Source organism: Lipotes vexillifer, unplaced genomic scaffold, assembly GCF_000442215.2.
Source record: "Lipotes vexillifer unplaced genomic scaffold, Lipotes_vexillifer_v1.1 scaffold889, whole genome shotgun sequence".
Lineage (NCBI taxonomy): Eukaryota > Metazoa > Chordata > Mammalia > Artiodactyla > Lipotidae > Lipotes > Lipotes vexillifer.
In genome coordinates, this window is record NW_006788335.1 from 1,076,320 (window position 1) to 1,097,128 (window position 20,809).

General features: G+C 46.1%; 1 protein-coding gene across 1 annotated transcript; it reads left to right on the forward strand.

Annotated features, from left to right (window-relative positions):
- The first annotated feature begins 6,351 nt into the window (after positions 1–6,351).
- On the forward strand, positions 6,352–20,323 carry MRPS25 (mitochondrial ribosomal protein S25). The gene is made up of 4 exons (XM_007461571.1): positions 6,352–6,541; positions 11,255–11,361; positions 19,398–19,485; positions 20,126–20,323. The coding sequence occupies exons 1-4, from the start codon at positions 6,408–6,410 to the stop codon at positions 20,316–20,318; spliced, it is 522 nt and encodes a 173-aa protein (XP_007461633.1). The 5' UTR covers positions 6,352–6,407; the 3' UTR covers positions 20,319–20,323.
- The last annotated feature ends 486 nt before the right edge of the window (positions 20,324–20,809 follow it).

Genomic DNA, 20,809 nt, shown 5'->3' on the forward strand with positions numbered 1-20,809 from the left:
ACAATTGTCTGTCCCCAGAGAAAGCTTCCTCCAGAGCTTTGGCAAAATAACTCTGAGCTGGGCGTTTTCAGACTTTTTCATAGTTTAGGAATTGGTGACCAGGAAGCTCTTGTGGAACATTGTCAGAAGAGTTAAAGCTCCCCTGAGTCAGAAGGTCAATTAAAATAACTTCCAAGGCTAGTTAATGAGCCTTCTTCCCTTTTGGTTCATCTTGTGCTGACCGTGGACACTGGTGAGATATTTTTTTACCAATGTTTAGTATTAAGAAACTGAAATGGGGAATTCCCTGATGGTTCAGTGGCTGGGACTCGGCGCTTTCATTGCTGACGGCACGAGTTCAATCCCTGATCAAGGAACTAAGATCCTGCACAGTGCACCGTGTGGCTGGGAAAAAAAAAAAAAAAGAAACTGAAATGTTTGAAAGAGGCACAACCCAGGATCATTTTGGTAGAATCGCAGTATTTGAACTCTTCACCAATTAAGGGCAAAAAGGGAAATTGTTAATTTAGCTCTGGTGCTTAGGTTTACAGGAACATAACCCTTAACTGACATCTGCCATCGTGATACCCAAGTGTGCTCAGCTCTGGGTAGAGTTCCTGCAATTATGCTTGTTAACTACTGAACAATAACTGACCACTAGTCACTTTATACCCCTTAACTAACTCTGGCTCATACTCTCAACGGTTAATGGTGTGAGAGTTGAAATTCACTTTGTTACATTCTGGGACGACCTCTCTTGATCTTGGGAAGGTCTGAAAAACATTGTGGTGTAAAGGTAATCTGTTTTTGTATTGACACTATTCACATTTCTTTAGCACCTGCTGGAACTTTGGGCTGAATGAGGGGGTCCTGTATGGGGACGTGGGAATGGGGAGTGGGTGGGTGGAGGGTGTGTGGAGGACCCCTCGAGTTAGGGTTCTCTTCACAAAGGGATGTGAGTGGGTTTGAGGTCAGCCAGTTACCAACCTTGCTGATTGGCATGGTTTTGGGAAGTTGGCTGTCAGGCATATAAAATGTTGCCCGGTACAGGCATTTTTTCTTCCTCAGGGTCATTGCCCTTTATGCTGTTACTCTGGAGGGATTTATGGATGGCTGCATGCTCCTCCCTGCTCAGTCTGTCTTTTCTCTTTGACTGAAGAGAAGGAAGCTCTCTGCGCCGAAAAGCAGGTAGTTCCAAAAGCTAAATGCTGGTCTCCCTCATGATTACTTTTCTAATGAGAATATATCTCTTTTAGTTAGCTGGTGGTTTCAATTAAGACTAGTTTACCAAACATACCCTTTCTCTGAAATCAGTTGCAGGTGGCAATGTATAAGTAACTAAGCATTGAGAGCCACTAATATAAGAAATATGTTTTTAAGCTAAAGAAAAGAAATTTTTTAACTGAATATACTAAATCAAACTAAAACCCTCTGATGTGATTGAATTCTTCCACGGCTGTATTTTTCCATTTAATTCTTCCATGGCTATATTCTCCTATAATCACCGACATGACCGGAGTTAGAATTTTCTATCCCTCGGAATTCACACGGGCACAAAGTTGGATTTACAGGGATGGGTTAACGTCAGGGAAGAGATGGCCTATGAATTGCAACCACAACTTCAGGTTTTTGCCTCGTGTGAATAGTTCCCCCGTCCTGCAGTCCTTCATCGCAAACAGCTCCATCTCATCGGAAAATGGGCAAGTCCTTGATACGACGTTGGCAGATGTCCCTAGACACAGATCATGTATGCAAGAGACTTTGGGGATTCAGGCATCAAATGAAGCTGGCTTTTCCCTTTTATGCCTTGTCTGTATTTTCCCTTGTCTAATACACTAAGGACGCTTACTCATTATGCTTGCTGCTCAATGTGTCTCTTCTGTTCAGATACTAAAATGTACCTGAATCAATCAAGAGCCACGTGGTAGGTTGGACGTTGGCATAGGTGATGGGACTCAGGGTGAGAAGCTGGTCTCTTTACCAGGTCACAGACTGTGGTAGTAGATTGTGCTGGTCATCTGACAGTGACAGACAGTTTGAAGGTCATTGATTTGCATGCACTACTCTGAGGCCTTGTATTGGAACCTTTTTTTAAAAAATAAAATAACATGTTAGTGGTTGGGGGTGTGTGTGAGTATGTGCACACATGTTGCGAGTAAGAATTACCAGATAACATCTCTCCCCTCCTTTCTTAATAACTTCTGAGTATCAGAAGACAGCCCAGCTCCTGTGTTACCTGTGTGGTTAAGGCCTCCGGACAAAATCAAGGTCATTGGGCTCTTAACAGGGGTTAAATATGGGTTCAAGTTCTGTCCTTATCTTTAGTTATTCCTGCAGTGTTGATTAAATGAACTGTCTTAGGCAGGTGTCGTGCAAAAATCCTTTGAGGTGGTTAATCAGGTGTTCAGCTGACAGATGGAGAAACTGGTTGAGAGAGATGAGCCTGGCTGGGGTCCAAAAGCCAGTCAGTGGTGGAAGGAGGATTTAAAGCCCGGTCTGCCTCACTCGCTTGCCCTATGTAGCAAGGAGGGTTCCACGTGGGTCAGGTACAGTGGGAGTGCTCAAGCAAGGTTTGTGGCCCAAAGGTAGTGGAAATGGGCGACGGGGAAAGAGATTGGAAGCTGCTGAGTGGATCTCTGATATTGCCATCACTTGGACCTTTGAGACCTCCCAGGACTAAACCAGGAGGAGGTAATATTTAGCGCTCACTGTGGGTCAGACAGAATGCCAAGTATTATGTATGCGTACCTCCTTTAATCCTCCCAAGAGCTCCGGTTTACAGATGAAAAAATGAGTGTGGTGAGGTTAAGCCTGCTCAGGGTTACACCGCTGGGATTCCAGCCCAGGTCTGTCTGCCTCCAAAACCCAAGCTTCCCTGGCCTGCTTAGTGTCTGGACACTCAGGTTTCTCACATGGGGTAGGATATTTCATCCATAGGAAGCACCTCCTCTGAACTTTAAGGTCAAAAGCTCTTCTGACTAAAACTCTTCAGTAGCCTAGCATGGTTTTGAAAAATACTTCAGAAAGGACTTCTGGCTTCAGCTCAGGCATGCAAAGAGTGGCAGTTGTCACTTCTGTCCTTACCACAAGGAAAAGCTGGGCAAACTGAAAGTTAATGACTCTTTGGATCCATCAGAGAACTGCGTTTGCAGGGCCTGCTGCCACCTAGAAATGTGGAGAGGTGAATGCAGAATCGCAGCCAAGATCTGCTTACCTGAAGCAGAAGCCACTGGAGCCAGAGCTGCTAGGAATACTTGCTGAATTGCTGGAGGCTGAGTGTGGACTAGCATGGGAGTGAGAAACCCCTGGGGGTCAGCCTAAGGACACCCCACACTCTCAGGGGTTTTACATCCTGGAACCCCACCTGGTTTTCATAGCTAATTGCTTTGGCAGGGAAAGGGGGAAGAGTTACCTTTGTAAAATAAACTCAGAGCATTCTCCATAACAAAGGCCTGTTGGGGGGGGGGGCTGGGAGGTTTACCAGAGTCTAACCCCACCTGGGGAAGGGCATTTCACACTAGTCCCCTCTAGCCTTCCTGTTTCATCCAAGTGTGGGGAGGGTAAAATTGAAAACTCATGTTTTTCTATACATTCTACTCACACACTCTTCTGACACTAAATACGGGGGTTTTGTTTTTGATTTTTGCGGTACGCGGGCCTCACTGCTGTGGCCTCTGCCGTTGCCGAGCACAGGCTCCGGACGCGAAGGCTCAGCGGCCATGGCTCACGGGCCCAGCCGCTCCGCGGCATGTGGGATCTTCCCGGACCGGGGCACGAACCCGTGTCCCCTGCATCGGCAGGTGGACTCTCAACCACTGCGCCACCAGGGAAGCCCAATACGGGGCGGGGTGGGGTTTCCACAATGACCAATTCTCCAACTCAGCTGGGTGTCCAACAATTCAGTTCAATTCTGACACTGTCTACCTGGAGTTACCATCAGATCCCACACGTTAAGGGCTCAGTCCACCAAGACTGCCCCTCCACTTCAGATGCCAGTCACAAATGCGGGGCCTCAGGTACTTCTGACCTTCTATGAATCAGGGGTTTCTACAACTCCTCCTTGGTTTTGGTAATTTGCTATAATGGCTCACAGAACTCAGGGACACAGTTCACTTACTAGATTATTGGTTTATTGTAAAAGAAGACAACTTAGGAACAGCCAGACGGAAGAGATGCATAGGGCAAGGTATAGGAAGGGGCGTGGAGCTCCTATGCCCCACTCTGGGCACATCACTCTCCAGCACCATGGTGTGTTCACCAACTTGTAAGCTCTCCAACTCCCTAAATTAGGGTTTTTATAATGAAGGCTTTATTACGTAGGCATGATTGATTGAATCTTTTGGCCATTAGCGATTAACTCAACCCTTAGCCCCTGTTACCTTCCTGGAGGTCAGAGGTTGAAAGGGGCTTATTATGAATAACAAAAGCCACTCCTTTCACACCTTCATCTTTCCAGAGCTGTTTCAGGAACAGGGGCAAAAATTAGATATGACAAAAGAAGCTCCTATCACTCTTATCATTAAGGAAATTATAAGAGTTTTAGGAGCTCTGGCCAGGAGCTGGGAACAAAGACCAAACATATTTCTTATTCTGTATCACAGAGGGGGTTTCAGAGACAGGAAGGTCACAGCCCAAGGACACAGACCCACTAAAATACTGAAATTTCACCATAAAATTACAGAATGCTTCCCTGCCACCATACCTTACTACCACACCAACAGAACTCCAGTATAAGGATGCATTACAGCTAAAAGAGCTACAAAACACAGACTCGGGAAGCCCAAAGTCAAGAGAGACAAAAACAGACACTAGAGGAATTTGAAGCCTCTGGGGCCTACAGCTACAGCAAACAAACACAGCTCTACTTCTAGCCAGAATAACATAACCCCTCATAGTAGAGGCTTATTTACCTCAGTTCCTATTACCTAATACAGCCAATAATGTCTCACTTTCAACAAAAAATTTTAAGTGTGCTAAAAAGGGTAAGGGAAAACCCCACAGTCTGATAAGACAAAGCACATATCAGAACCAGATTCAGATGTTACACAGATGTTGGTGTTATCAGATAGAAAACTTAAATGATTAATATGTTAAAGAGTCCAGTGGTAAAAGTAAATAATATGCAAGAACAGATGGGTAATGTCAGCAGAGATAAGGAAACTCTAAGAAAGATTGGAAGGAAATGCTAGAAATAAAAAAGACTAACAAACAATGCCTCTGATGAGCTCATCAGTTGACACAGTCAAGGAAAGAATCAGTGAGTCTGGAGATAGGTCAATAGAAACTTCCCTACTGCAAAGCAGAGGGAAAAAAGAATGAAGAACAACAAAAACACCAAATAGAACATCCAAGAACTATGGGACAATTTCAGAAGAGGTAAAACATGCATAATTGGAATACCAGAAAGAGAAAAAAAAATGAGAGAATAAAGAAAAATATTTAAAGTAATAATGGTCAAGAACTTTCCAAAATTAATGACAGTCACTACACCACAGGTCCAGGAAGCTCAGAGAACACCAAGCAGGATAAATACCAAAAATATACACCTAGGTATATCTTATTCAAACTCTATCAACCAAAGGCAAAGAAAATCTTGAAAGAAACCAGAAGAAAAAACCATCTTACCTATAGTGGAAAAAAGAGAGCTGACTACTCATCAGAAACCATGCAAGAAGAGAGTGGAGTGAAATAAAGTGTTGAAAGATGCCTCCCAACCCCCAACCTAGAATTCTATATCTGACAAAATTATCCTTCAAAAGTGAAGGAGAACGTTCTCAGATCAGTAGGAAAAGCATCTCATCCACCTTTTGCTTTTCAAGAAATTGAGGTCCAGAGCTCTCAAGTGGCTAAACTAGAAAGGAGTGGATCCCAAAATCTTTTTTTTTTTTCCTTTTGCAAGTCAGGTTTTTAATTTTTTTTTTTTTAAGTCAATGTTAGAAATTGCTTAGTTCTAACCCTTCACTTTAAAACTGGAGAAGTTGAGAGAGCAAAACTGACATATTTGAGGTTGAACAGAACTAGCCGACTTGGTGTTCAAACTCAGCTCTCCTGAATTATTTCCTACTGTAAGTTGTCTGAATGAGTTTGAGCCTATATAAAATATTTTCCCTTGGCGGAGGGGAGAAAGACTTGATTCACAAATCGTGAAAACCTTAACGTTCCAATAGGAGCTTTAACGCTTAGGCGTACGTGCCGGCTCCCACCGCCCCCGCCTAAGGAAGACTCTGCCAGCCAGTACTACAAGTCCCAGGCCGCTCCGCGGCGCGTGCGCTGCCCGCCGTGAGGCGTCCCCTGCGAGTCTGCGCGGGAAGTGGAAATCGGCGCGGAGGAGAAGCGGCGAGAGGGCTGCCCGGGCGGCGTCAGCTGAGCTCGTCTCTCCGCGCTGCTGGGCTCGCGGCCGGCGGTCCGGCCCCTCCGCCGCAGCCGCCATGTCCATGAAGGGCCGTTTCCCGATACGCCGCACCCTGCAGTACCTGGGCCAGGGGGACGTAGTGTTCAAAGACTCGGTGAAGGTCATGACGGTGAACTACAATACGCACGGGGAGTTGGGAGAGGGCGCCAGGTCAGTCCGAGCCGCCGGGTCCCACCAATAACTTGCGAGTCATTGAGACCTGGCGCTGCGCTGGCGCCAGGGCCCCCATTGCACGGACGGGCAGCTGCCCCGGGTTCCACAGCAGAAGAGGACCTCAGGGCCGCGTCGCGCCGGGTGGGGGCAGCGCTGACGGGGAGGCCGAAGCCTCCTCCGCCACCCGTGCCCCGCGGGCGGCGCGCGGTCCGGGTGGAGCCCAGCCTGGGGCTACCGACCCGCTGGGGTCCGGGCTCTTCCACCTGCTGGCTTTGGGAGAGTTGCTTTTCCTCAGTGTTGCGACCGGGGTGATACCTATGTCCCAGGGCCGATTTGGGGGTGCAGTGGCAGGGGTAACAGCTGCTGGCATTTATTGGGTCCTCGTACGTGCAGCGCGTTTCTGAATGCTCCTCGTGCACTAGCTCGTTTGATTTCTACAGAAACCCCACTGTTCTCTTCACTCCAGGGATGAAGGAACGCAGGAGGTTAAGGAACCGGCTTGTGCAGGGTAACATAGTCAGCTGGTGAGGGGGCGGTTCTGAAAGGGGGCTTCGTTCTCGAAGGACTCGTGACCCTTAGAGTGAAGGGACTGTCTGTGAGCTGCGCAGCGGCCCCCGCCCCAACTCCTTAATGCTTTTCAGCCCGCAGCAGAGTCGGGACTCATTGAATGGAACTTACAAGTGAAAGGTTTGAACTGAACCTTGAGGCAGCAGCAGTGCTTTGGGCTTTTCAGGTATTAGGCATAAACTTACTGAGTGCCTGCTGATGCTGGGCCCCGTGTTGTTGCTGGGAATTCAAGTCTTGGCTTTCAGAAACTTTGGGATTGGGTATGTGGGATGGATCAGAGTGAGCCTGGAGAGCAACTGCCTGTGGAGGGTGGTCCCCACATGGCGCGGCATTCAGTGCAGGGCTGTTCAGGAGAGCCCGCAGCTACCCCCTAGCCGTTTGCTTTCCACAGGACAACGCAAGAACTTGCACCTACTTGCGTGGCGTCAGCTGGGATGAGGGCTTCCTAGAAGACTCAGTCTTAGGGCTGAATAGGCACCCAGATACTCCTCCATAACCAACTTTGCATCCATCCATCTATCCATCCATCCATCCATCCATCCGCACCAGGAGTCACAGGGAAGAGGCCAGGCAGGTACAAACAAAGGAGGGAGACAGTCTGGATGGACCTGCAGTAAACTGAAATCGTGCCTTGCCTCACGGGGCCATTCACTGCTTGGCTACATCTTAGCTCTTTGGGCTCCATGGAGAATTTCTGACTTATCAAGGAGCCAGAAATTCAGATTTTTATGTAAATCTTTGGTTTTTAAATGGCCAGCCAATCAAAATAGGCCTGCACATACTCGCATGCTCAAGCAGTTTAATACTCTCTGGGTAAATAGGAGCCAAACAGCCGTTCTGTGTTTCACTGTTCCTAGTGATAAGGGCTTGGCTGTCCCACTGGTGCCCTTTGGGTTTGAGCCTGTCAGACTTGCTCTTTGTAGCCCCACCGGCCTTTCTTTGCTTGTTCATGTGCCCTCAGCACTTCATCTGGCCCTCCATTCCAAGTGCCAGTGGCCAGTACAGCACCGGGCTAGCAAGTGTTAGGGTATTTGCTGGGTGTGTGGGGAGCTGCCTTATTCAGAGTCTGAGAGCTAAGTTCCTCCTCACCTCTGCCAGGTGTTCTTGCACTTAAGATGCAGTGGGAGAAGTAACAGCTGCTGGAATTTATTGAGTTCTGTGTCCAGCCTTGTGCCTCAGGATCCAGGTGAATTTGATAGTGATGGAGCCCAATGTTCACAGCCCTGATTGTTTGACTTACTGGTAATGTGACCCAGGGCAGTTTACTTTTCTGGCCTTTTTAAAAATTAATTAATTTATTTATTTTTGGCTGCGTTGGGTCTTCATTGCTGCACGCGGGCTTTCTCTAGTTGTGAAGCCCTGCATGTGTCTTTTTGAATTATGGTTTTCTCTTGGTATATGCCCAATAGTGGGATTGCTGGGTCATATGGTAATTATTTTTAGTTTTTTAAGGAGCCTCCATACTGTTCTCCATATTGGCTGTATCAAATTACATTCTCACCAACAGTGCAAGAGGGTTCCCTTTTCTCCACACCAGCATTTATTGTTTGTAGATTTTCTGATGATGCCCATTCTAACCCGTGTGAGGTGATACTCATTGTAGGTGATACCTCATTGTTTTTTTAAAATTTATTTATCTATTTATTTATTTTTGGCTACGTTGGGTCTTTGTTGCTGTGCGTGGGCTTTCTCTAGTTCTGGGGAGCGGGGGCTACTCTTCGTTGCGGTGCGTGTGCTTCTACCTGTGGTGGCTTCTTGTTGTGGAGCACGGGCTCTAGGCGCTCAGGCTGAGTAGTTGTGGTGCACGGGCTTAGTTGCTCTGCGGCATGTGGGATCTTCCCGGGCTCGAATCCGTGTCCCCTGCTTTGGCAGGCAGATTCTTAACCGCTGTGCTGCCAGGGAAGCCCCCTCATTGTAGTTTTGGTTTGCATTTCTTTAATAATTAGTGATGTTGAGTATCTTTTCATATGCTTCTTGGCCATCTGTATGTCTTCTTTGGAGAAATGTCTACTTAGGTCTTCTGCCCATTCTTTGATTGGGTTTTTTTTTTTAATATTGAGCTGCATGAGCTGTTTGTCTGTTTTGGAGATTAATCCTTTGTCCATTGATTCGTTTGCAAATATTTTCTCCCATTCTGAGGGTTGTCTTTTCGTCTTGTTTATGGTTTCCTTTGCTGTGCAAAAGCTTTGAAGTTTCATTAGGTCCCATTTGTTTATTTTTGTTTTTATTTCCATTACTCTAGAAGGTGGGTCAAAAAAGATCTTGCTGTGTTTTATGTCCAAGAGTGTTCTTCGTATGTTTTCCTCTAAGAGTTTTATAGTGCCTAGTCTTACATTTAGGTCTTTAATCCATTTGGAGTTTATTTTTGTGTATGGTGTTAGGGAGTGTTCTAATTTCATTCTTCTTTTTATATATAAATTTATTTATTTTTAATTTTTAAATTTTTGGCTGCATTGGGTCTTCGTTGCCACACGTGGGCTTTCTCTGGTTGTGGTGAGCTGGGGCTACTCTCGGTTGCGGTGCACAGGCTTCTTGTTGCAGTGGCTTCTCTTGTTGTGGAGCATGGGCTCTAGGCACATGGGCTTCAGTAGTTGTGGCACGTGGGCTCAGTAGTTGTGGTACATGAGCTCTAGAGCGCAGGCTCAGTAGTTGTGGTACACGGGCTTAGTTGCTCCGCGGCATGCGGGAATCTTCCCAGGTCAGGGCTCGAACCCGTGTCCCCTGCATTGGCAGACAGATTCTTAACCACTGCGCCACTTGGCAAGCCCTAATTTCATTCCTTTACATGTAGCTGTCCAGTTTTCCCAGCACCACTTATTGAAGAGGCTGTCTTTTCTCCACTGTATATCCTCCAGAGGCAACAACTTTCAACTCTAACCATTTGATTAGAGTTTTACTCCCATATAGTTAAATACCATACTTAGAGAGCTCCTCCTTACTTTCTTAGCTTTAGGCTTTATCTCTTGACTTGTCACTGTGGAAGGCAAGGATTTAGCTCTTCCAGAAGCATTGCTGTTCCCTACCCCAGCACATGCGTACTACTCGACCCCCCCTCATCCTCCCAATATAGTCATTTAAGAATTTTGGATAAATCAGTATTCACTGTTAAATTATTATGACTTTGTAAACACTGTACACAGTTGAATCAAACACTTTGATTATTTTTCCTTTTTGTTTTTGCAGTTTTTTGTTTTCCCTGGGGTTATTGTCATTGCTTTTGTTTTAACTGCAGATTCTGCCCCAGTTATGGACATCTCCCCAAGCAAATGTCACACAGTCAGGCCTTCTGTTGATCCTATCCTTTTCTTCTTGAGAATAAACTACAAGCTGCTATCTGGACTGGTTGTCCTGCGTTGCCACCATGTTGGCATAAACACTGAGGCACGCAGCAGTAACTTGCTCTGGGTTATACACAGCTGGGAAGTGGTGAAGCCAGGCAACCATGCTTCTACCCGTGTGCCACTCGCACCTTTCCATCATCTGGTATTGGGAGCAGGGTGGCAGCAGGAAGCAGAGAATGCATTTAAATTCGGGTCATTGGGGAGACTTTAATCAAGAGACTAATTGCAAAGGTGCAGGCAGAATCTTAACCACTGTGCCACCAGGGAAATCCCTTGCAAAGGTTTTAATGTAATCAAATTTATCTGTGTTTTAAACCTTCTGAGTTTAGAGGTTTCTCCACTCCTAGATTGTAAAAGTATTCCCCATGTTTGTTTTCATGGTTTCATTTATTTTTAAATTGTGGTATAATTTACGTAAAGTGCTCACCTGTAGATACACAGCTTCTCATATGAGTACACTGTGCAGCTGTCACACCAGTCAAGACCGAGGACATTTCATGGTTTCATTTTTATATTTATACTTCTGTTTTGGTGAGTTTTAGGCTAATATGCAACATGAGGTAGGAATATAGATTTCTTTTCCCTAAAATGACAAACCAAGAGTCCCAACACCCACCACATTCAGACAACACGTTAGTGGATTCCTGAGACATGCTTTTCCTACCTCCACCTTTTCGCGGGGGGTGGGCAGGGTCCTCTTAGAATCTGATGAGAGTTCTGGACTTTCTCTTTAGAAGAATATACAGGTGCATACAATTTTAGGTTAAAAACTCTCATGGGTTTAATTTCTTCTGTTTTGCAGGAAATTCGTGTTTTTCAACATACCTCAGATCCAGTATAAGAACCCCTGGGTACAGATCATGATGTTTAAGAACATGACGCCAACACCCTTCCTGCGGTTCTATTTAGGTGAGCGCAGGGCCCCCTGCCATGGCCCAGGCCTGACTTGCCTCCCATGTTCCTCCTTTGTGGCAGTCGGCGGGGGCCGAGATGGGAGCACTTGTAAACCTACGTTGGTCCTGTCACCTTGGCTCTTATACCTGGCACACAGTGACTGCACAGATCTGGTCTTTCCCTCTCCAGCCGCATCCTCTGTTGCTGCCACATCTCCTACATATGCCTCATGTCATATGGGCTAGTCTTTCCAAATTTCCTTGCCGCACTGTGCTTTGTTGCCTTTGCTCACATCGGTTCCTTTGCTGGAAATCCCCTTTCTACTTTTCTTTGCTTAATTAAAAAATAAATCCTTTGGGACTCAGCTTGGGCACCATTTCACTCAGGAAACCTTACCTACACCTTACATTGGCCTCTCCCTTCTCTCAGGGCACGTCTCTCAGTGCTGGCCACGTTCTCTTGAACAGGGTGTGTGTCTGCGTGTGTCCTCTATGGACCATATGCATTTACGTGATGCTGTCCTTTCCCTGTGAGGAGCAAACGTGAAGATGTATTCAGTTAAATTGGGCTCAATGCCTGGAAGTCAGAAGACCATATATTCTAGCCCAACTCTCTACTCAGTCATTCTGATCCTGAGCGAGTAATGTTCCCACTTACATATTTCTAGGGGAAGGCAAGACATCTTCCTTACACGGTTACGAGAATCAAATGAAGTATAGACTGGGAAATTCATCAGGAAAGAAAATGATGATGTTCTTGCATTCATTCAGCAAATATGTATCAAGTTCCTGTTAGGACGCAGGCACTGTTCTAGGTGCTTGGGGTGTCAGGGAGCCATACAAACAAAGATCTCTAGCCTTGTAGAGATGATATTCCAGCAGGAGGAGATAGAATGAACAAGAAACTCAATAACATGGTTTGTTAGAAGATGAGTGCTATGGAGAAAAGAAAAATAGAGCAAGGTGGAGGCGAGGAGAATGGTGGTGGTTGGCAATTTCGTGTATATATTTCGTGTTGGCGTTTTAAAAAATTAACTTTATTGAGGTATAATTTACCCATAATAAAATGGACAGGTCTTACGTGCATGGAGTGATGAGTTCTGATAGATGTGACGGGCCTGTGTCACTCTTTCCCAGTGAAGACCCAAAAAGTCTCCCAGTACTGCTTTCCAGTTCCCAGTCCCAAGAGGGGCAACCACTGTTAGCAGTTCTTTTTTTTTTTTTTTGGCCGCACTGTACAGCTTGTGGAATCTTAGTTCCCCAACCAGGGATTGAACCCAGGCCCTCAGCAGTGAGCACAGTCCTAAGCACTGGGGCCGCCAGGGAATTCCCTCTGTTAGCAGTTCTTTCACCATAGACTAGTTAATTTTATTTGTTTCAGAACCTAATATAGAATCTCACAGTATACGTTCTTTTGTGTCTGGTTTTCACTTGTCTTTTTGAGATTCATCCACGTTATGTGTATCAGTAGCTTACTCATTTTTATTGCTGCGTAGTGCTCCATTATCAGAACATACCACAGTTTATCCATCCATTTGTTGATGAACATTTGGGTTTTCTATAGATGCCAAGACAGAGCTACAAGTATGAGGTTTATTGGAGATGGGGGGCAGGCAGGGAGAGTCTTCAGGTGGCAAAGCACGTCTGACATCTCTGGAAGGAGGTCTGGCCAGGAGACGCCTCAAATGAGAAAGTCGGGGCCGGTCAGTAGGAAGCTCTGGCTGCGTATTGGGCAGAAGCGGCAGGTCCTGGACGTGGACCTGGGAGAGCCGGGTGGGGTTGGCTCTGCTGCTGCTGCAGCGGGTCTCAGAGATTCCTCCAAGGAGGGTCTTGCTCGAGGTGGGTGTTAGCGGCTGCCTGCCGAGGGTGGTTTTGGGAAGGTGCATGTTGCTGTGGACCTAGGTGTTCGGTTCTCCTGGGCACAGGCTCAGGATGGGCTTGCTGGGCCACAGAATAGGCACGTGACCTTCTTAGAAACCATCCAGACAGGCCTCCAAAATGGTTATGCCATTTGTCCCTGCAGTCCGCAGGGTGAGGGGTCCTGCTGGCCCCCCATCCTCACCCAAACTGGTCCTATTGCTCATCTGCATTTCCTGTGGCTGCTGTAAGATCACCACGAGGTTGGTGGCTTAAAGCAATACAGATTTCTCATCTTAGTTTTGTAGGTTTGAAGTCCAACATGGGCTAAAATCAAGGTGTTCGCAGAGCCTTCCTTCCTGGAGGCGCTATAGGGATGAACCCATTTCCATGCCTTTTCCAGCTTCTAGAGGCCCCCGCATTCTTAATTAATTAATTAATTTATTTTTTTGCGGTACGCGGGCCTCTCACTGTTGTGGCCTCTCCCGTTGCGGAGCACAGGCTCAGCGGCCATGGCTCACGGGCCTAGCCGCTCCGAGGCATGTGGGATCTTCCCGGTCTGGGGCACGAACCCGCGTCCCCTGCATCGGCAGGCGGACTCTCAACCACTGCGCCACCAGGGAAGCCCTTAATTTATTTATTTTTAAATTCTTTCCTTCTGTCTTATTTTTGGCTGTGTTTGGTCTAAGTGGCTGCACGTGGGCTTTCTCTAGTTCCGGCAGGTGAGGGCTGCTTTTCTTTGCGGTGCGTGGGCTTCTCATTGCGGTGGCTTTTCTTGTTGCAGAGCACGGGCTCTAGGCGTGCGGGCTTCAGTAGTTGTGGCTCGCGGGCTGTAGAGCGCAGGCTCAGTAGTTGTGGTGCATGGGCCTAGTTGCTCTGCGGCACGTGGGATCTTCCCGAACCAGGGCTTGAACTCGTGTCCCCTGCACTGACAGGCGGATCCTTAACCACTGCGCCACAAGGGAAGCCCGAGGCCCCCACACGCTTTGGCTCATGGTCCCTTCCTCCATCCTCAAAGCCAGCTGCGTTAGTGTCTGGCCCTCTCCAACAGTCACACGTCCCTCTGACCACAGCCCAGGAGGGTCTCCAACTTTAAGGACCTTGTGATTAATGGGGCTGTCAGATTATCCAGGAGAATCTCCCCATTTCTGGGTCCTTAGGTTTAATTTCATCTGCAGAGGCCCCTTGGCCACACATCAGGTGTCATATTCGCAAGTTCTGGGGGACTAGGCGGGGGTATCTTTGGGAGCCATTCTTGTCATCACATAAGTCTTTTCAGCCATTCCAGTGCCTGTATATCTCCTTGACATTTTAATTTGCATTTCCCTGTATCTTTCCATGTGCTTATTGGCCATTCATTTATTTCTTTTGTAAAGAGTCTGTTTGGATCTTTCGTCCACTAAAAAAAAAAAGTGGGGGGCTTCCCTGGTGGCACAGTGGTTGAGGGTCTTCCTGCCAATGCAGGGGACACGGGTTCGTGCCCCGGTCGGGGAAGATCCCACATGCTGCGGAGCGGCTAGGCCCATGAGCCATGGCCACTGAGCCTGCGCGTCCAGAGCCTGTGCTCTGCAACGGGACAGGCCACAACAGTGAGAGGCCTGTGTACCGCCAAAAAAAAAAAAAAGTGGGGACTCTTTTCTTGTTGTGTTGTTTGTATATTCTGTATTCAGTTCCTTTGTCAGATGTATTGTGAATATTTTCTGTCTGTGGCTGCCTTTTCATTTTCTTAATGGTGGCTTTTGAAGAGCAGAAGTTTCAATTTTGATGAATTCCAGCTTATCAGTTGTTTTCTTTTATGTTTAGTACTTTTTGTGTCCTGTCCAAGACATCTCTGCCTACCCCAAAGTCACAAAGATTTTTCTCCTGTGTTTCAAAACTGGGAGAGTCCTAGATTTACATTTAGGTCTATCATCTCGTTATTTGTGTATTAAGTGAGATAAGGATTGCGGTTCATTTTAGGTGTTTTAGATTTGGGATATTCAGCTGTTACAGCGTGATTTGTTGAAAGACAGTGCTTTCCCTTATTTAATTTCCTTGGCACCTTTGTCAGAAAAATTGACCATGAATGGATAAACAAAATCTGTATATTCATTCAGTGGAATATTATTCAGCCATGAAAAGGAATGAAGTACTGGCACATGCTACAACACGGATGGACCTTGAAAACATGCCAGTGGAAAGAAGGCAGATGCAAAAGGTCACATAGTGTATGACTCCATTTGTGTGAGGTGTCCAGAACAGACAGAGCCATAGGGATAGGAAGTGGTTGTCAGGGGCTGGGGCTGGGGTGGTGTGGGGAATTGGAAGTGACTGCTTAATGGGTACAGGGTTTCTGTTTGGAGTCATGAGAAAGTGCTGGAACCTAGATAGTGGTGATGGATGCACAACATTGTGAAGGCATTAAAAACCACCAAATTTTACACTTTAAGCTGGTTAAAATGGGAGAATTCCCTGGAGGTCCAGTGGTTAGGACTCCGTGCTTTCACTGCCAAGGGAGTGGGTTTAATCCCTGGTCAGGGAACTAAGATCCTGCAAGCTGCATGGCACAGCAAAAAAAAAAAAAAAGTATAATTGATGTACAGTAATATTGTGTAAGTTACAGGTGTACAATATATTGATTCACAATTTTTAAAGGTTATACTCCATTTATAGTTGTTATAAAATATTGGCTATATTCCCCATATTGTACAGTATATCTTTGTAGCTAATTTTATATATAATAGTTTGTACCTCTTACTCCCCTACCCCTATGTTTCCCCTCCCTCCTTCCCTCCCCCCACTGGTAACCACTCGTTTGTTCTATCTGTGAGTCTGCTTCTTTTTTGTTATATTCACAAGTCTGTTGTATTTTTAGATTCCACAAATAAGTGCTATCATACAGTATTTGTCTTTCTCTGTCTGACTTAATTTCACTTAGCATAATGCCCTCCAAGTCCATCTATGTTGCTGCAGGTGGCAAAATTTCATTCTTTTTTATGGCTAAGTAATATCCCATTGTGTGTGTGTGTGTGTGTGTGTGTGTGTGTGTGTGTGTGTGTAGTACATCTTTATCCATTCATCTGTTGATGGGCATTTAGGATGCTTCCATATCTTGGCAATTATAAATAATGCTGCTTTAAATATTGGGGTGCATGTATCTTTTTGAATTAGTGTGGGTTTTTTTGGGTGTATACTCAGGAGTGGAATTGCTGGGTCCTGTGGTGGTTCTATTTCTAGTTTTTTGAGAAACCTCCGTACTGTTTTCCATAGTAGCTGCACCAATTTACATTCCGACCAACTGTGTACAAGGGTCCCCTTTTCTCCACATCCTCACCAACCTTTGTTATTTGTGGTCTTTTTGATAAATGCCATTCTGACAGCTGTGAGGTGATATATGTCATTGTGGTTTTTTGAGTTGCGTTTCCCTGATGATTAGGTATCTTGAGCATCTTTTAATGTGCTTGTTGGCCATCTGCATTTCCTTTTGGAAAAATGTCTGTGCAGTTCTCCTGCCCATCTTTTAATCAGGTGAAGTATTTATTTATTTACTTGGCTGTGCCAGGTGTTTGTTGCCGCAAACTTTTAGTTGCGGCACGCGAACTCTTAGTTGCAGCACGTGGGATCTAGTTCCCTGACTAGGGATCGAACCTGGGCCCCTTGCATTGGGAGCGCAGAGTCTTAATCACTGGACCACCAGGGAAGTCCCTCATTTTGTTTTATGTTTTCCTTTGCTGTACAGAAGCTTTTTTTTTTTTGGCGGTACGCAGGCCTCTCACTGTTGTGGCCTCTCCCATTGCGGAGCACAGGCTCCGGACGCGTAGGCCCAGTGGCCATGGCTCACGGGCCCAGCTGCTCCGCAGCATGTGGGATCTTCCCGGACCAGGGCACGAACCCGTGTCCCCTGCATTGGCAGGCGGACTCTCAACCACTGCGCCACCAGGGAAGCCCCTGTACAGAAGCTTTTAAATTTAATTAGGTCCCATTTGTTTATTTTTATTTCGTTTTAGGAGACAGATCCCCCCCAAAATATTGCTGCGATTTATTTCAAAGAGTGTTCTATGTTTTTCTAGGAATTTTATGGTAGCTAGTGTTTATATTTAGGTCTTTAATCCATATTGTTTATTTTTGTAGACGGTGTTAGAAAATGTTTTCATTTCATTCTTTTACATGTAGGTGTCCAGTTTTCTCAGCACCACTTATTGAAGAGAGTGTCTTTTCTCCATTGTATGTTCTTGCCTCCTTTCTGGTAGATCAATTGACCATAAATGCGTGGGTTTATTTCTAAGCTCCCTATTCTGTTACACTGGTCTATGTGTCTGTCTGTTTTTGTGCCAGTACCTTGCAGTTTTGAATACTGTAGCTTTCTGGTGTGGTCTGAAGTCAGAGAGCATGATTCCTCCAGCTCTGTTCTTCTTTCTTAAGATTGTTTTGGCAATTCGAGTTTATTTCTGAACTCTTCATCCTCTTTAACTGAGCTATATGTCTGTCCTTATGCTAATAGCACACTGTCTTGGTTTTTGTATTTCATAATATGTCTTAAGATCAGGAAGGGTAAATCCAACTTTGTTCCCCACCCCCCCTTTTTTTCCCAAGATTAATTTGGCCCTTGTAGGTTCTATTTCCATATTGACTTTAAAATCTGCTTGCCAGTTTCTAGAAAAAAAGCTTGCTGGGATTTTGTTCGGAATTATATTATAGATCACTGAGGATAATGGACATTTAAAAAAAATAAATTTATTTTTGGCTGCACTGGGTCTTCGTTGCTGTACACTGGCTTTCTCTAGTTGCGGCGAGCAGGGGCTACTTTGTTGCGGTGCGTGGGCTTCTCATTGCAGTGGCTTCTCTTGTTGCGGAGCATGGGATCTAGGCGCGCGGGGCTCAGTAGTTGTGGTGCATGAGCTCTAGGCGCGCGAGCTCAGTAGTTGTGGTGCACAGGCTTAGTTGCTCCGTGGCATTTGGGATCTTCCTGGACCAGGGCTCGAACCCATGTCCCCTGCATTGGCAGGCGGATTCTTAATCACTGCGCTGCCAGGGAAGTCCCTGGACATTTTAATAATATTGAGTATGTTTTGTGACTACTGTAAATGGTATTTTTAAAATTTTCAGTTCTTTGGTTAGCACCAAACAACTTTGTAGAAGTACAGCTGATTTTGTACATGGGCCTTGTGTCTTGCAATCTTGGCAATTCATATTTCTAGAAGTTTTTATTTTCTAAATTCCTTAGGATTTTCTACATACACAGTCATTACATCTGCAAATAAAATTCTTCCTTTCCAATCATTTAATTATTTTTGTGTGTCTTAATTCACTAGCTGATGCGGCTGTAAGATTTTGCATTTTTACCAGTAATTTAGGAAAGTTCCAGTTACTCTGCATTCTCACTAGCACTTGGTATTGTGTTTAAAAAATTTTCAGCCACCTTAATATCTCACTGTAGTTTTATTTTGTATTTTCCTAATGACTGATGATATTGAGTATCTTTTCATGTGCTTATTATTATCCGTTTTTGTTGTTGTTAAATGTTTATTCAGATATTTTGCCCATTTTTTCTTTGGATTGTCTTTTTGACATTGAATTGTGAGAGTTCTTTAGTCAGGATACAAGTCCTTTATCAGATATATGCTTTTCTTCCTCACTGAGTTGTCTTGTCATCTTTGCTGAAAATAAGTTGACCATAAATTTAATGAGTTTATTTCTAGACTCAGTTCAGTTCCATTGCTCTAGGCTGTTCTTTTGCTCAGTACCACACAGACTTGATTACTGTAGCCTGTGGTAAAATTGAAATTGGGAGGTGAATGTTCTCCCATTTTCTTGTTTGTCAAGGTTGTTTTGGCTGTTTTGGGTCCTCTGCATGAATTTTAGGCTCAATTTTTCAGTTTTCTGCAAAAACACCTGCTAAGATTTTTGATAGGGATTGACTGAATCTATAGACTGATTTGGGGAGGATTGCCATCTTAACAATATTAAATCTTTCTATCCATGAACATGGAGTTTCTATTTAAAATAGTATGTATGCTTTTGTACATACCTAAAGTTTATGTGTGCTCACACCTAAAGAAATACGGAAAAAGGGCAGCATAATTGGTTACATAAACACTTGTTTGACCGTTAAAATGTTTCTCCTCTAAAAGCAAATCCCAAATCACCACCATTTGAGGTCAGGCAGTGCCTTGCTGTGTTCTCAGCTTTCTTCCCCCCTTTTCCTCCTGTTTCCAGATTCCGGGGAGCAAGTCCTTGTGGACGTGGAGACCAAGAGCAATAAGGAGATCATGGAGCACATCAAAAAGATTCTGGGGAAGAATGAGTGAGTTGTTGGGCTTTACCTGGAGGGGTGCAAACGTCTTGGCCCAGAGATTTGAGAGGGAGGAGATGGGCGCGCTGGGAGGGGTGTTGAGAGGGCGTACTCTGGCAGGAGCCTCGGATGCTGACCAGAGCGCGGGCAGGAGTCTGTGCGCCTGAACCTCTGAGCTGCAGCTCCCTGCACCGTGAAGATAAAGATGGTCCTTTCCTCCTGGGTCCTCGGGAAGCTGAGAGGCATCTGAAATGCGTGCCCTTGTGGCTGTGACCATGTCCCTCTTGGGGAATCTCAGCTTGGAGCTAGTGGGTGACCAACCCCAGGGCCTGCTGTGACACATTTCTTTTCTTCCCATGAATGGAGGGAGGGAAGATAGGAAAGTCTGTCTTGAGAAAGCGCACGAAGGCACTTCCAGGCCCCTTGGTCCTGATTCCCTGTCCCCAGAGCTGGGGTCACCCCTTGCTACCCTTCACCGGGCTGCAGGCCTTCCTGCGCACCCCCAAGCCCCGGAGGCTCCAGGGGGAGTAGGGAGCAGCGTAGGAGGTCTCCCTGGCAGATGCTGGGGCTCACTCGGCTGAGAAGTCCCCCACTTCCCAGCGGCTCGGAGCTGTGTCACCCACGCCTTGTTGCTGTCTGTGTTCTTTGGCAGGGAAACCCTCGAGAGAGAGGAGCAGGAGAAAAAACAGCTTTCTCACCCAGCCCACTTTGGGCCCCGAAAGTATTGCCTGCGGGAGTGCATCTGTGAGGTGGAGGGGCAGGTGCCCTGCCCAGGCCTGGTGCCATTGCCCAGGGAAATGACAGGGAAGTACAAAGCAGCTCTGAAAGCCAGTGCCCAAGACTGAGGCCCCAGAAAAGCCCCTGGTCCTATTCCCCGAAAGACTGAAAATCTCTTTGCAATAAAAGGGTCTCCTTTACACACTTGTGTAAAAGTGTATGGGGGGAGGGGAGGAGTTGGGCTTTAGCCAAGCTGCCCAGTGAACACCCTGCGCCATCAGGGCAATAAATGCTTCAGGATCACCGAGCAGTGTGGCATGAATCCGGTCTGATAGGCCTTTGTAGGGACAGGGCTTTGGGGTCGGGAAGGTGTAAGGCCGCAGCCTGGTGACATCTCGTCTCAGTCCTGCAGCCCTTTCCTGGTCTCTACTGGCTTCGACTCTTCTTCCAGGCCTTGCTCTGGAGATTAATGAAGAACTGCCGCGTGGGGGTCTGGCCGGAGCTGTCTGGCTGGTGGTTACAGACGTCCTCTCCAGTCAGGCTCTTTGGGATTTTTCAGAAATCCCAGGGCAAGCCTGTGTGCAGCGCTCACTTTTTAAACTAAAGGCAACTGACCACT

Coding starts and splice junctions, on each gene's coding strand:
- MRPS25 (XM_007461571.1), top strand. CDS start 6,408: ATGTCCATGAAGGGCCGTTTCCCGATACGCCGCACCCTGCAGTACCTG. Junction 11,362..19,397: donor CTTCCTGCGGTTCTATTTAG/GTGAGCGCAGGG, acceptor TCCTGTTTCCAG/ATTCCGGGGAGCAAGTCCTT. Junction 19,486..20,125: donor AAGATTCTGGGGAAGAATGA/GTGAGTTGTTGG, acceptor GTTCTTTGGCAG/GGAAACCCTCGAGAGAGAGG.